Genomic DNA, 16,914 nt, shown 5'->3' with positions numbered 1-16,914 from the left:
TAAGAAAAAATTATATATGGGTTATTTTAATAATTTTCATTCTCAAAACCCTTCTCACTTCCATCATTCCTCTCAACCCTTTCTTTTTCATCTCTCTCACTCCAACATTTTCTCTGTCATCCTATGGTAGCCCAAACTGAAAAAAATCAGAAACACTGGCAGTTAAACAATCTTACCAAAAATGATTTTATAATAAGTTTTCATTTTATTTTATAATTTTTGTCTTATCAAATTTTCACAACCATAAAGGAATTGGTAATTGATCTAAAAAAAATGATTTTATAATTATAATTTGTCTTATCTAATTTTGTCCAATTTTCACAAGTATAATTACATCAAAGGAATTGATAATTGGTCTGAAAAAAATCGGAAACACTCGTTATTAAACAATTTCTTACAAAAAAAATGATCTTATAATGAGTTTTCATTTTATAATTTTTACAGTATATAATTTTATCTAATTTTCGTAAGCATAATGACATCCGGAAGGAATTGGTAATTGGCCTGGAGAGTTTTTTTGTTAGAGATAATGATTCAACATATGCAGATGATGAAATTAGAAAGATTAGTAAAGATGGTGAAATTGAAGAGATCTTGAATAAACCTTTGCTTAAAGGTGAATATGTCAATGACTCAACTCTTTACAAAGGCAAATTGTTTAACAGTAAGTGTTTCTGATTTTTTTCAATTGGGGTGCAGTAGGGATGACAGAGAAAAAGGTTGGAGTAAGAGAGATGAGAGAGAAAGGGTTGAGAGGAATGAATGAGTAAGGGTTTGAGAGTTTATTTTTTATTTTTTATAGTTTTGAAAATAACAATTATTAAAATATCATTAACCTTAAAACTTAGAATTCATCATATATAAAGATATTTTTGTCTACTAAAATTCGGTACACATTGCGTAAGCAAACCCATATACAATATATATATATATATATATATATATATATATATATATATATATATATATATATATTTAATGTAAAACTTAAACTTATATTGTTAGAATATTCTCTACAATTACATATAAGAAAAATTGTTTAAAGTTGCATTGGTTGTTTTTTTTTTTCGATTATGTCGTGAGTGAATAATTTTTTATCTTAAATTACATGTTAGTCTATATAAAGAGGTGTTATTTATCTTTAAAAAAATCTTTAATCCAGGAATCGGGTTGAATCAATTATATAATGAAACCTTGTTACTACATGTTATTTTAGTAATGCTACAATACAATATTGATTTAGACTAAGAAGAAAGTACTTAGAAAACGTAATAAATACTTCATTGGAATTATAGTTTTATTAATATACCCTAATTGTTATTTTAATTTTATACAGGGAAGTGTTATTTATTTTAACTTACGAGCATATAGGTAACATTTATTTTATCCAAAATTAACAACAATTCTGACTTTCTGTGAGAAAATTAACAGAAAATTATGCTAACCCTTTCCAATTAAGATCGTCATTATATAGTTACATAGGATTTTTTGTTAAAAGTTAACTTCTAAGAAAAAATTATTTTTTTGTTAAAAATTTGTCTAACAATTTATTTTTCAAGAGCTTTTATACTTGCATATTTGTCGTGTTTTTCTGAGTCCGTATCTGCTGGCTCTTGTTTTGGTTTTGCTTTGCACGAATGCATGTAAACCATAATTGTCTTCTATCACTAAAAATTCGGTAAAAAACAGGAGTTCGTAATTACCACCATATATTGTATTAAAAATGCATAACATTTACTTTTCTATGAAACTGCAGCAGTGAATTCGTCACTCGTTTTGTAGGAGACAGTATTTCCCTAAAATTTTAAGGAGAAAATCTAAATGGAATTTCGCTTTGAAAGCTCATCTCTTAAATTTTCATATCAAATTTTAAGGACATGCCGGGGTTATAACAGAGTGGATGGTGTGAATGCTGCACCATCTAACTAAACAAAACAAGAAACGGAAGTTTTCTTCTACATAGAGAAATCCAAACAATCTTAGCTAAACAATCATATAAAACCTTGAGCAAGCAACAGATAGCAATTTTATTGCTTCTGATAAATGTGACAGCAAATTTAATTATATCACTGCTGATTATGTCTGTTACTAAAATTAAATCATTCTTACACTATAAGTCAGTCTCAATTCTGTGGAAGCACAAGACAGTTTGAAAGCTCATAATGCGTTCAAAGTTATTAACCACTTTCCCCTACCTACCTAGATATGCACTACAAAAATAAAAATAGTTTTATCCCAGCAAGTGAGGTCAATTACATAGATCACACGATGTTATCACGTGAAGCTCTCTATCACAGGCCTGGTTAAAAACAAATTTCTCTAGGATATTACGAACAAATGGGGATGGATTGATCATGAGCAGCAGCCAAAATAAAATGCAACAGTTTATGCAACTCCCAGAACAGAAGCTATTGTCACATTATATAGTTGAAAAATATTCCTCTGATCTCAAAATAACTCCAACTAATGAATTCAATTCTTCCACTCACAGAATATGCAATGTATCACAAACATCAATGAACAAGCGCATTATGAAGCACAATTAATCAACTGTATAAAATGCAGGGAAACAAGATGTCAACTATATTTCAAAACAAAATTCTAACCATTTTCAAAGTAATAAACAAGGCCTGCAAATCACATTCTAAGGCTCCACTGTTGTCACCTGTTGCCATTCCCCGTCTACTGCTTCCTTCCACAATGTCACATTGTTGTTCCCATCAGCCACGGCAAGTATGTTTCCCGTCAGTGACCATGACACCCTCCAAACAGGTGTCTTGAAATCATTCAAAACCTTGCCTTCCCACTGATCACCCTCTTTTGCCACGGTCCATATAACCACTTTACCATCCTGTGATGCACTAGCAATAGTAGATTTAGGTAGCCCTAAATTGGGTGCCCAAGCAACATCTCTAACCCAATCTGTGTGCATATGAAGAGCAGGGAAGCAGTCCATCTTCCACAGTCCATTGTTGAGCTTCCATACCTTCACAGTATTATCACAGCCACCAGAGCACAGCTTTTGCACAGGATCAAGCAACCCTGCACCAACAAGGGCACCAGGTGCCGTTGATGGTGCCCATGACACAGAAGTGACACCAACTGGGTGAGCCTGATCAATCACTGCAGTGTCCCAGCCACCGTCCGCTCTTGCAGTGAAAACAGATATATTCCCATCGGATGAGCCACAAGCCAAGCAGAGACCCAACTCGTGGGGCGCCCAAGCAATAGAATTCACAGATGATTTGTGCTCATCAAACACATGAGCTTGAGTCCATTCATTTTGGTTACCCTCCTTCCATACAATGACACGGCCATCATAGGAACAAGATGCAAGTAGAGAACCAAACTTAGGGTGAGCCCACACTACTTGCCAAACAGGTCCTTGGTGACCAGTCAACGTTGCTAGATGCTGAGAGGCCGTGTTGCTCACTCCAATTATCTTAATTGTGTGATCTGATGAAGCTGTTGCCAGCCTCTTACCATAGTAATCCATCGCAACATCATGTACCGTGTCTTGGTGACCCGTTTCAACCTTCTGAGAAGGCATATTTCTGCTATCATCGCACACACACACAATGCAATCATTTAGTTTCAAACAATTTGCAAGCGAAACCAATAGCTAAACTAAACTAAGCCCTCTGTTAACTAGTCCTTCCAATGTAGAAAAGGTAAACGAAATCTCAAATAAAATACAATGAAGGAAAAATAAAAGCATAAGCATAAGCATAAGATTCAACACCAAATACACATATATATAACATTTCCAAGCAAGCAACTAATAGATTTTCAAAAAACAATTCACTACACATTATAATAAATCCATCAACAAAAACATAATACTCAAGCAAAACCCTAGTCCCAAGATGAAAAGTGAAAATCAGCCAAAGGTTTTAAATTTTACACAAATATTAATCGGATTTAGCATTGAAGAAAGCACAACACAATTCCGTGCAAAACATGATCTGTGAACGATCATAGAATAGCAAGCAAATCGAAAAATTAATAACATCAAACCCTGTAAAAAAAACGAAAATTGGGGGGAAATGGTTTATCGCTGAAAATAAACCGCATCTGGCGAAACAAATGAGGGAAATCAAGTAACGGAGGTGAGGTGAGGAAATTGTCCCAAAAGAATAGAGAGGTGTCTATTGAATAGGAAGAATCGCAAAATGGGTACCGAATCACAAGATCCAAGTTGAAATTTGAATAGATCAAGAGAGATAGAGAGGGGAAAGAGAGGGGACCTGAGAAAACGAGAGAGAAAGCAATGGAACCAGAGGTGGTTGCCGGAGCTGCCGTGAAGGGTGGTGCGAGTAAGGGTGGCCGGGTGAGTGTAAGATGAGATCTAATGAATAGGCTGAGAAACTGAAAATGGAGGCCAAGATTAATGGACAAATATTATTATAAATATAAAGCTCTTTAAAAATCTAACGTGAGGCACATTTTTAAGAGGAGAATAAAATATGAGTTTCATATGTTTATCAATTTAATTATATTTTTTTAAAATTGAATTAGAAAAAAAGTCAGATAGTTATGAGATATTTAATATGGACTTATATCTTATTTTTATGAAGAAATGTCATAAAAGAATTAACAAATTTCATTTTCAAATCCAAGAAAATTTAACAATCACTGATATATTATTGTTATAAGGACATCTTAAGAAACACTTGCAGGTCTCATTCATATAAGTAGCTTCTTAATGTACTTTTGTGAAATACATCATTAAACTTTTATGTATTATATTGATACCATTTAATTCTTAATATTAGAAAGTGATTGATCTTATATTATATAACACATTTACTTAGTTTATGTACCGACATCTATTCTTAAGTTAAATCATTAAAAAAATGTATGTTTCATATAATTAGTTGAAAACAAAAACATCAACTAATTCAAAATTAAAACTACATAATCTATCTCTATCAATATCAATAATCATACTCCACCTAAATAATCAAAACTACTAATTTTTATCTTATTTTTATTACATTAATATTATTTCACCCAAACTAATAAATTTAAACAAAATTACTAACAAACTCCTTAAATTTAAATTTATCTACCAATAAATTGTTAAAAAATGTCAGGCCATTACAACGCTAATCCATCCAATCGCATGCATTGGATTAGGCCTTCCTTAATAGGGTTGTCTTTTTCTTTTTCATTTTGTATCCCATAAAGTCCACAAATCCCTCCTTATCTTTATTAAAATTATAATGAAAAAGTAAATGATATTTTTGCATCCATTTTTTTAACGAAATTTGGATTATATAATTTGGAAAGTATAATTTTGATATAAAAATATATTTCAAAATGTATTTAAAAGAATTATTTTAAAATGTATATTTTGAAAAACATTTTAAAATCTGAAAATATCTTTCGAATTGCATAGTTAATAATGAATTGAAGAAAAATACATTTCAAAATACATATTCTAAAAGGTATTGGCATGTCTAAAATTATATTTTAAATTACATAATTTGGATTACACTTAAAAGAAAAACTAATGATAATAAAATAAGCTTAGCCTTGTAAGTCTAGTTGAAATTTTCATCTGTTAGTTTTTTTGACCCGTTTTGCCTTACCTGCAAATTAACATACCATATAAGCAAGCATGACGGGACAGACTGGTCTGTCAGTCTAATTTTTAAATAAAAATTAAAATAAAAAATTAATTTTTATGTATTATAATATTTGAAAAATATAAATATATAAAGATGTTATGATTTAAATATTAATTTTTATAAATTAAATTCTAAATATTATTTGTAATGTAATAATTTTAAGATGATAATAATTATTTTGACTGATTATGTGACAGTGACGTAGCAATGGGGTAGATGGCGGTGGAGGCACGGTGATCGTCATAGTAATGCTGTGGGGTTATGCTGTGTCCTGGGTATTAATTCGTAGGTATGACTGGAAATCATGTTTCAAATGTTCAGATTCATGTTTTGTAGATTTGCTTTTTAATTTATATTTTATTTATTGAAATCAAATGTTATAAGAATAGAATGTTTACGTAAAAAGATATATAAATTTCAATTTATAATAGTTTATGATTTTTTTATTTTTTTTTTAGATTACTCGTCTGAGACCTGAGCGTTGTTTTTTTGTTTTATTATTACTGTATTACATTTTTATTATTAACGGTTTGTTGTTAAAACATGATTGTTAAAATAATAGTAATTATACGAAAAATGTGATAGTTAACAAAATGGTAAATATGTGAAAAAATAATTTATTGATTTAGTAAGTTATTCGTAACTCTGTTGATACATAATTATGAATAGATTTAACAATAATCAACAACATTGTATGAATATTAATCTGTGTAGAAACTAAAATACTTGTTCAAAATAACAAGATTAAGATCATTACTAAATTCCATTTTGGCACATTAAATTGGCAGACATATTCACTAATCAAGCTATTGAACATTTTACTAAGATATTGAGTAAACTTTATTTTTAAATTGAAAATTAACTACCTTTTTGTCTATAAACAAAGAAGAATTCATTATTATGCATTTAAAATATGTTTTTCTTAATATTGTCCAAATTCTTTTTCTGTCGGTGTTGAATAAATTTGTTTCGGTTTAATTTGTTTAAAATTCATAAAACTGTTTTCTCTTTAAGGGATTTTTTCTTTTATAACACTCTAAATTACATATTTTATTTTCTGTGTATTATGTTTGGAAAAATACAAAAAATCTATTTTATTTAATTAAATAATTTTTACGATGCACATTTAATTGCTTTTATATTTTTAATAATTTTGATTTTTCTTTTCACATACAAATGTTTAATCCTCTGTTTTAAGTGTTTAATTGTTTAAGTAATTCAGTGGCTAACATAAAAAGTTTATCCTCCTTCTTCTTAATAACTATAAAATATATTATGTTATTTTTCAAGAGTTTAACTGTTTGATATTTACAAAATTTACTAAGACCTCTAATTTTTTTTTCCTGTTATCACAACTTTCATTACGTTTTGTATAGTGTAGTTTCATGAATTGAATTTCAAAAATACAATCTGCACTTTAATTTAATAAACACATTTAAACATTTTTAATAAATAAAAAATATTTAATTATTATTTGGTATTCTGATTTAATATTTGCATAATTATAATTTTTTTTAACAGTATTTAACATTCAAAACAAGAAATGTTTATTTTGTGATATTATACACATGCTAATGTCATGCTTATAAAGTATGTATCTTTTAATTCCATAAAAAAATAACTAATATTTAAAAATGAAAATTAAACAAAACTTACATGCTTATTACAACATGAAACAAAAATAAACATAATTTTTTCTTAAATACTAATTTGGTTTTTATTTTAATGAAGTTTTTTTTCATGCAGTTCTATTTTTATATAAATTAAATTACACTGTTAATTTTATTTAATTTAGTAATTTTTGTTAACTGCCTTTAAATAATTAACTCGATTTAAATGATATATACGTGTTATTTCGTAATTTTTTTTTTATTTATTTGTTCTTAATTAAAAAAAATTACTCATATATCAAATTAGTATATTGTTGTGTGACCGTAGCAATGTCGTGAAATTCAATTTAGTTTAAATTTTACTTAGATAATTTTGTTTCTTTCTATATTTAAATCAAATTTAATTTTTATATAAATATTATATTAATATTTTTATTAAAAAATATTTAATTACTTTTAAACCAATTCCAACTATGTTATTAAATAGGGTTAGAATTAATTTAAAACTATAAAATAAAGTCTTTACTGTTTGTATATTCTTGCCCTATTATAGGTATAAAAAATCAAACTTTATTTTTTTAACATCTAATCTCTATTTTAAATCAAATGTTAAACCAATTCTAATCTAATTTTTTTACTGTTAGTAAAAATTAAACATAAATTTAATATTTATATTCTAATAATATAATTTAAAAATTTGGTTTAAAAATACTAATATTCTAATAATTAAAGTAAAAGTTGATTTGAAAATAATTTTAAAAATATAAATTTTAATAAAAATATAAATATGATATTTATATAAAAATCACTTTTGGTCTAAATTTGTAAAGAGACAAAATTATTCCATTTAAAAAATATTGAAACTAAATTAAATTAAAATAAAAATATATAAAATAAATTAAATATAAGACATTTGACACATAACATTACTACTACACATAATATAATAATATAATATGATATTGACTTCATAGACAATTTTTTTTCTCTTTAACTATAAAAACCTAATAAACAGTTAAAAAACAACAACAAATGACATGTGATCTATAATATTATTTATATTTTGTTAATTATTTAAACGATAAAAAAATAAAATAAATGAAAAGTAAAATTTAATTAAAAAAATAAAATAAAACTAGAACCACGTTTAAATTTTTTTAATAGAAATAAAGATCAAATTAATATTTAATTTATTTTAGTTAAAAAATTAGGATTTAGTACCAAGACTCGCATATTCTTCATTGTCATCCTCACTGTTTTTTCAATTGTTAAAGTCTTGTTTAAAACACATTTGTTGTTAGTGTCAAAGACAAAGCCAGAAATTGAAATACTGGGAAGGCTCCTGATAAAATTTTCTTCTATGGCACTAAATAATATTTTTTATATTATAAAAATAATATAATGTCAGTTTCAGAAAATATATAACTGAATTTATCACACTTGTTGTGGAAAAAGAAAAGTCAAGGTCTTCGTCGTCTACCAATTTTCCAAAGTACCAATAAATTTTTTAAAATAATAATTTATTTTAGAAGAATATAAAAATTGTTTAAAATTAATATCACACATATATAAACAATTTTAAAAAAATAAGAACAAAAAGAACCATCTGGCTATTATTATACCTCGATTTCGATGACACTAAATAATATTTGTTATAATATAAAAATAATATAATATAAATTCCAGAAATTATCTAAGTAAATTTATTACAATTTTTGTGGAATACGAAAAGTCAAGGTCTTCGTCGTCTACGTACGTGGGGGCACTTCGATTTTTCGAAGTACCACTGGGCATGGTTTTTCTCTCATATATTCTTCTTTAATAGTAAAATAAATATTTTTAAATAATAACTTATTTTAGAAGAAAATAAAATTATTTTAAAATTAATATCACATATATAAACAATTTTAGAAAGATAAGAACAAAAGGAATCACCCTTCATATTTTATACTGTATACTACTTTCGAATTGATTTTCTATACCCAGCTCAATTTAAGTGTATGTTTAGACTTTTTCAGTATCTATATGGTATCATTTTCTTAGGAAAAATTAAATGTGAATCACAGGATTCCGTTTACAGTCAAATATTTTAACTATACACTATTGTAATAAATTGAGCTTTGTTAATAACGAAAAATTCAACTTTTTTTTTTCTGTATCATTGACTTGTTGCTTACAAGATTATTGTGAGAGATGTTTTTCAAAGTTCAAAACTCTTCAATTTTGAAGAATAAATAAATACCCAAAAAAAATCAATTTATAGAAATGAGAGTGAAAAGAGTAAAAAATATGTATATGGTTTTGGCATTTTCGCTGAAATTAATTGTTCTTCTCTTGAGTGCTAATAATAAATATACCCATCCGATTCTTTTAGACAGTCTGGATTTCATTTTAAAGAATTTATAATAATATTTAGTATAATAACATTTAATACAATGATTTATAATGCATGTGACGTCAAAGTTAACGTTAGCAAATACGTATTGGTTTGACGATGATGATGGAGGAAAGAATTAGGAAGGATGGTTCATGAAAAAGAAGAATAAAAAGAAATGAGCATTCAATACTTTCCCACAGCAGCTATATTTATCTCCATTAAACTCTAATATTTAGTTAGTTATACATGTGAGAAATAATTGATATTAAGTAAGTATTCTAGATAATATTAATTATATATGTTATAGACCTTACGATCTAATCATGTATTAAGAAAGGACTATTAATTGTTGAAAAAGGTATTATATCACAATAAGAAAAATAAGATAAAAGTGTAAAGAAAAAATATTTAAATAATATTAATCACAGAAAAGGAATAGATGTACACTAAGAAAGGGTTTATCAACATCCACACATCCACATAATATACTACAAAAGAAGAGAGTGCATATACTAATTTTGGTTTTAAAATAAATTACTAATTCACTCATTAATTTAACAAATTCATATTTACTTAATATACAACCTAGTTTGAGATGAATAAAATGAATGAAAATTGAGAAATGAATAGATGAAAATAGGTAAAAAATGAAGTAAAAATTAAACGTATTTGTTTGTTAAAATTTATAGAAAAAATAAAGATATATAGAGACAATAAAAATAGCTAAGAAAAACAAAATCTCTGAATCGCAATGTTTAAAATATGAAAAATAATATACTTTACACTTCTAAAAAGAATATACTTACTTTTACAAGTTATATTAATAATATAATAATTAAAATTGTAAACTAAAAATGAAATAAATATAATTAATATATTATTATTTTGAATTACTAAATAAACTTTTATTTTTTTTATACGTATAAAAACATTATCAAGTACAATTTTTTCTCGAAAATATAATATTATAAATATTATTTCACATATAACTATAAACAAAATTATTTATATATATTAAAATTATATTTATATATATATATTTAAATAATAAAAACAATAAATTAATAGACAGACAAAAAAGATATATAATAAATGGATTATGATGTTTTAACAATTTTTTTTAATAGATTATGTGTGATTATTTAATTAGTTCTTATATTTAAAATGGAAAAATTGTAAAAAAATTATTAAAATTTTCATAATAAATATAGATAAAATGAAAAAATGGTCGTAAAAATATCTGTTTGCTAACATTAATAATGGTTGGATAGAGTGTTCTATAAAAAGGGCTTGCTTCAGTCCCATTTCTACACACAAAAATAAACATTCTCTTCTAACCTCTCCTCTTACAGCACTTCCAAAAATGAGTCTCCCAAGAGGATTCTTCTTCCTCGTGGCTCTATTATTCACCTTCACCACTGCTGCATATGCTGCAAGGTTTGATATCACAAACCGATGCCGCAACACTGTGTGGGCGGCGTCTGTGCCTGTTGGCGGTGGCAGACAATTAAACCCCGGCGATACCTGGTCCGTTGACGTGCCGGCAGGAACCACAGCGGCCCGCATTTGGGCCCGAACCGGTTGCAACTTCGACGGGTCGGGTCGGGGTGGATGTCAGACCGGAGACTGTGGTGGAGTCCTGCAATGCAGAGCATACGGTGCTCCTCCCAACACCCTAGCGGAATTCGCGCTGAACCAGTTCAACAATTTGGACTTCTTCGACATCTCCCTGGTCGACGGTTTCAACGTTCCCATGGAGTTTAGTCCAACGTCGAACGGATGCTCACGTGGCATATCATGCACTGCTGACATTAACGGACAGTGTCCCTCTCAGCTGAAGGCTCGAGACGGTTGCAACAACCCATGCACCGTCTTCAGAACCAACGAATACTGTTGCAATTCCGGAAGCTGTTCTGCTACTGCTCTGTCCAAATTCTTCAAGGATAGGTGCCCCGATGCTTATAGTTATCCCAAAGATGATCAGACCAGCACCTTCACTTGCCCCGGCGGAACTAACTATAAGGTTGTCTTTTGCCCTTGAACCACCCACTTTGCATATATGTATGCACTCAGAATAAACAAAATTATTAAATAAAAAAGGAGTACTTTGCGTACCCTTCTATCATCTAAGTAAATGTGCTTCCACTTCTATTTTTGTTTTCTATTTTACGTATTTCTATTATTATCTTTTAATTTAAGTTAAAAGTACTGAGAGATGGATTTATTTTATACTTATAAATAATTATTAATAATGGATTCTCTCTGTACCTATTTTTAACTCAATTCACAATAAATCAAATTATTCCTCTATAACCTCCTTACTCAAAAGTCCCATATTGGATAAGGTGATGGAAAAAGAAATCCCATGGCTTTCATTATAGTATTCATAATAGGTAATTTCTTACTGTATTTCCATGATTTTAACCTACACCTCCATAAGGTTTTGCATTTTGTATAGAATATAACTTTTTTTATTTAAAATTATATATCTGAAATACAAAATAAGAAGTATATTATGACTTAGCATTCACTCTAGAATTTGTAACAAGTCCACATTTCTAGTGAGTGCTATATTGGATCATTATCGAGTCAATAAATTACGGCAGCCCACAGTCATATACCATTTTTAAACTCCCATTCAATCTCCGGATCAGGAAAAGGACAATCGATGATCTTTCTTAAAGAAAGAAGTGTTATATATATATATATATATATATATATATATATATATATATAAATCAAAATGGGGTAAGTTCATTCAGAAAATACAAAAATGGTGTAAGTTCTTTTTTAAAAAAAAATTGAGGTTGGACCAGTTGTGCCAAGTTGATACAATATTATAACAAAAAAGTTATGTCATGTTAATATAATTTCATTGCAGCTGAAATGTAATTGTACTGACTTAGGACAACATCTTTGAAAAAGTTAAAGTCCTTATAGATTAATGTAATTTTAATTAAGCCAAAAACAAAGTTATGTGACACGACTTTAATTGTGTTGTGAATGTAGTAACGTTCTATTAACACATAAGTTATTGCAACATTTCACGATTTCAGTACATTTAATAACACAAATAATTGCTCAGTCAAAAGTCTTCTTAAGTTGGAACAACTTTAACTTTTTCAAGGAAATCATATTTCATTTTTATTACAACAAAATCATTTCAGTATGATACAACTTCTCCAATCACAAAATTCTTTTTAAATTTACACAATTTTGATAATTTTAAAAATTAAATTACCTCATTCTAGTAAAAACAAAAAAAAAAACAAAAAAAGTGTGTAGCTCGTTTAGTTCACATCGAGTTTTAAGTCATTCCAATAAAAATAAAAATTTCATAGTTTCATACCATTTAATTTAAATATAGCATCAAAATCAGATATACTCCAATTGAATTCAACTAGGTTATATAAGTTACTTATCTTTTATTTTTTTCAGATGCTAATTTTATTTCAAATATTATATTCACACTATTTCCATTCTTATGTGATGGTAATTAATTTTTTATTACTTAGTCAATTAATTACAAATAAATAAGTATTGGTTGTTTCCTGCCTACCACGCACACTAACAATTCAATACCTACAATTTTTTTTTTCAAAATAGAAAAACGATAATCATAAATATTTATTTTTCTTAACAATTACCCAAAGGTGAATCAATAAGACAAATAATATAAATGCAACTTAATTTAATTCACTTTTAGAGAAAAAAAAACATATTAAAAAAATACTTTTTATTTTTAATATTTTCGACTAATAGTTTAATCAATTCCATATTTTTATGCATCCAACATATAAGATTCGATTTGAACTCTAACTTCTGAAGACATGGCCGACTGGGAAAACTTTTACCAATATCAAATCAATTGCTAATCAGATTTAGAAATATTGCTTGAATACATATAGATTTTACTTCTTCAAATGCGGCCAAATTTTTATTCTCAAAGATTATACATTGAACTGCCTAAACAAATCAACCAACATAGTATTCTGTAAAGTGATGCCTATTTGTGAGGAAAACATTCATTGATGTGCAGTAATATTTCTCAAGCTAATTCAAGGCTTCCCCGTGTAACCCCAGGGATTGTTCTTTGCCCAATTCCACTGGTCCCTGCACATCTCCTCCACACCATATTTTGCCCTGAAGGAAGGGCAAAATTAATATTAACTAACAAAAAACAAAGATAAAATGAAAGATCCCTACATCTTATTTGTCAAATATACAAGTTTAAGAAGTTTAGTATGGTAGTATTTGAATTTTGAGAATCCATATTTTTCAGCCATCAAAATCTGCTTGTCAAAAACTCGAATGATTACCATTTTAACCATGGCGCAGAGGACTAAAGTACTTACTTCCAACTAAGTTCTGTCTCAGCTCTCTGTGTAGATGCATAAACCTCCGTGGCATCTCCTGGTCTTCTTGGACATAACTTTACTGGAATTTTCTGAAGATTTCATATCCAATGGGAAAAAGAGAAGCCTTCAGACGCAATTATTTCATTCATTTGTGTTTAGGCATGAAAAGCGTTTGATTTACACGATATAAATTTTAAAAGTCTTACACCATTCAACAACTTTTTCATTCCCTGAAGAAGAAGTATAATTTACCTTGCCAGAAGCCTTTTCAAATGCTGCAACCATTTCAAGCACAGATGTTCCACGACCGGTTCCCAGGTTGTAAGCGGTACAACCTGAACAAAAATATATCATCTTTTACTTTAGCATTAGTGACAAGAAAAACCCGGTAAATATCATAAGGCTGATACAATGACACACAAATTTGTCCACGTAGATCTACAAGGGAAGAAAAAGAGCAATTCACCTATGTTCTCCGATGTGAAGAGCTTTCTCAAGGCAGCAATATGACCATCTGCTAAGTCCATTACATGGATATAGTCCCGGATCTTATTTTGAATAAAGAGAAGGAATGGAGGATTAGCACTTTGCAGGGGTAAAACAATATGTTTATAATGCTATTTACTTTGTCCAACTAGACACTGTTTTCCTTAACGTGCTGTTCTATAGGTGTATATGATGTAAAAAAAACAAATAAGTTGGTGTATTTTACGAACCGCTGAGCCATCCCTAGTTGGATAATCATGACCGTATACATTGAGTTCAGGCAACCTTCCAACAGCTACTTGCTGAATGTAAGGCATGAGATTATTCGGGATGCCCTTGGGATCTTCACCGAGTTGACCACTTTCATGAGCCCCAACTGGATTGAAGTATCTCAGTAATATAATCTTCCATTCTGGCTCAGCTTTCTGAATATCTCGGGCAATTTCTTCAAGGAAAAGCTTCAATGAATTGAAGGGAGAGTAAACAGAGTTAAAATCAGTTTTTGAAAATGCCAACTCATTCCGAAAATACATTTTAATTCATCTTATCTTTTTTATTTCCTTTTCCATTAAATAACTCATTATTGATAACTTAGAAAAAGAAAGTAAAAGTGAAAGGTTACTCAGAACAAAGTTACTTTGGTCCGTCCATAGGGATTCATAGCTTGCAACTTGAAATCCTCCTCGCACGGTGTCTTTTCAGGTTGGCCATAAACGGTAGCAGAAGATGAAAAAACCATCTACATAGAAACATGATCATGTCAAGTAATATTCTACACCATCACAAAAGAAAAAAAGAAAAGGGCAAGAATCTGATACTGTTTCCTTGTTTGGAACATAACGTAAAGCATAAAATATCCCTTCCATGAATGACACGAAAGTTAAAGACAATGATGGACCAAGCCCTTCTAAAATAAATATAAAAAAAATTAAGTTTCTACAAAAAGTAAAATTAGTTTACACATAAATAATACTTTAGAATCTATCTTAGAAAGAAACTTAGCTAACTTTTTCAAGGCACATATTTTGCCCTGCACGTCCATACATATATATACATATATACATATATATATATATATATATATATATATATATACATATATATATATATACATATATATATATATATATATATATTATTGTTAAAAGAATTTGTTACTTAAAAATTAAATTGAATCTAACATGTCATTTTCATAATAAATTGTGACAGCAGCGACGAGATAAAAAAAAAGAAAAAAAAAAGGATGAAGTGAAAACCTTTTTACAGTTATACTTGGCCATAACTTCGTAGAGATTGATGGTGCCGATCAAATTGAAATCAAAATAACGACGTGGCTTGACCACGCTTTCCGCAACCGCTTTTAGGCCAGCAAAGTGGATCACGGCATCGAATCTGTTTCAGCATATTATCACATTAACTGAAAAACTAAGAAAGGGTAAAAAAAGAACAGAATAGGAAAATGAGAAGAAGCAATATAGAGGGTACTTGGTTCTGGAGAAGAGTCTCTCCAAGTCATCCCTGTTCCTGAGATCGCCCTACGAGAAGAAGAGGTGAATTTGCAGTATGGAAAAGTTAGAGAGTGAAGTGAAACAGGAAAAGAGTGCAGACCTGGGTGAATTCGAGGTTCTGAGAAAGATGAGGGCCCACCACTTGGCGTACCCGGTCAACCGCCTCCATGACGGAGTTGTCAAAATTGTCGATTATTGAAACGGTGAAGCCTCCTTTGAGGAGCTGCACGACGGTGTGGGTGCCTATGAAACCGGCACCACCGGTTACCAGAATCTTTTGGGAGGGTGAGACCATTTTGAAGAAAGCGAGAAGGAGATAATGGAAAGTGAGAGAGAAAAGTGAGTGGTGAGGTGAGAATTTATGGAGCGAGTGAGAGAGAAAATGGAATTAGATTTGGGAATGTTTACTTTACTTCCTTTCCCTTTCTTTCTAATAATCGTTTAGATTTGTTACTTTCGCGCGCCATTCTCCTTTTTAATTAAGAGATTAATTAATTAACTATTAACTAATAATAATCAGTGTTATTGGTGTTCTATTATTGTGCGGAGTTTTGCGCGTGGGTCCCAATGGGTTTGTATTGGTTCGTCACGCAACGATACCTGATGCGCGTGGCATTATCATCCAATCTTTTCAGTTTTGATATACTTACTCGTCTCATCCTCATCGGATAATAATATCACGGACGTTCTTGTTTACTGTATAATTCATACTTTATTATTCAACAATTTAGTTGTAACATTGGTCATTACTTTCTTATAATTGTGTTTATTACTTAACAAATAAAATATTAATATATAGTTTTTTCAAAATTCGTTATAATTTTTAGTCAAAAATATATAGATTGGTTTATTGATTAGTCTATTATAAATTTATTATTTAATAAAAAAACAAGCCATTGTTTTTATAATAAAAAATTAATTAATGTTTTTAAGTTTGACTAT

The 16,914-nt window shown here is 28.9% G+C and overlaps 2 protein-coding genes and 1 pseudogene across 3 annotated transcripts; 1 reads left to right on the top strand and 2 right to left on the bottom strand.

Moving 5' to 3' along the window:
- Nucleotides 1-2,448: 2,448 nt before the first annotated feature.
- On the bottom strand, nucleotides 2,449-4,407 carry LOC124836301 (protein transport protein SEC13 homolog B pseudogene; annotated as a pseudogene). The gene is made up of 2 exons (XR_015783267.1): nucleotides 4,248-4,407; nucleotides 2,449-3,554 (listed from the first exon to the last, which is right to left on the bottom strand). The product of XR_015783267.1 is annotated as a protein transport protein SEC13 homolog B pseudogene (transcript).
- Nucleotides 4,408-10,926: 6,519 nt separating this feature from the next.
- Nucleotides 10,927-11,745, top strand: LOC124836293 (protein P21-like). Its single transcript, XM_047311427.2, has one exon. The coding sequence runs from the start codon at nucleotides 10,984-10,986 to the stop codon at nucleotides 11,659-11,661; it is 678 nt and encodes a 225-aa protein (XP_047167383.1). The 5' UTR covers nucleotides 10,927-10,983; the 3' UTR covers nucleotides 11,662-11,745.
- A 1,714-nt stretch (nucleotides 11,746-13,459) lies between these two features.
- On the bottom strand, nucleotides 13,460-16,378 carry UGE1 (UDP-D-glucose/UDP-D-galactose 4-epimerase 1). Its single transcript, XM_047311426.2, has 9 exons — nucleotides 16,073-16,378; nucleotides 15,950-15,999; nucleotides 15,721-15,856; nucleotides 15,102-15,203; nucleotides 14,695-14,922; nucleotides 14,445-14,526; nucleotides 14,231-14,313; nucleotides 13,976-14,067; nucleotides 13,460-13,763 (listed from the first exon to the last, which is right to left on the bottom strand). Exons 1-9 carry the CDS (start codon nucleotides 16,265-16,267, stop codon nucleotides 13,679-13,681), a joined length of 1,053 nt encoding a protein of 350 aa, XP_047167382.1. The 5' UTR covers nucleotides 16,268-16,378; the 3' UTR covers nucleotides 13,460-13,678.
- Between the last annotated feature and the right edge of the window lie 536 nt (nucleotides 16,379-16,914).

This window comes from Vigna umbellata, chromosome 1 (genome assembly GCF_029865625.1).
Source record: "Vigna umbellata cultivar VRB3 chromosome 1, Vumbellata_1.0, whole genome shotgun sequence".
NCBI lineage: Eukaryota > Viridiplantae > Streptophyta > Magnoliopsida > Fabales > Fabaceae > Vigna > Vigna umbellata.
The sequence above is the reverse complement of the archived record's forward strand: the minus strand, read 5'-3'. Positions and strand labels throughout refer to the sequence as shown.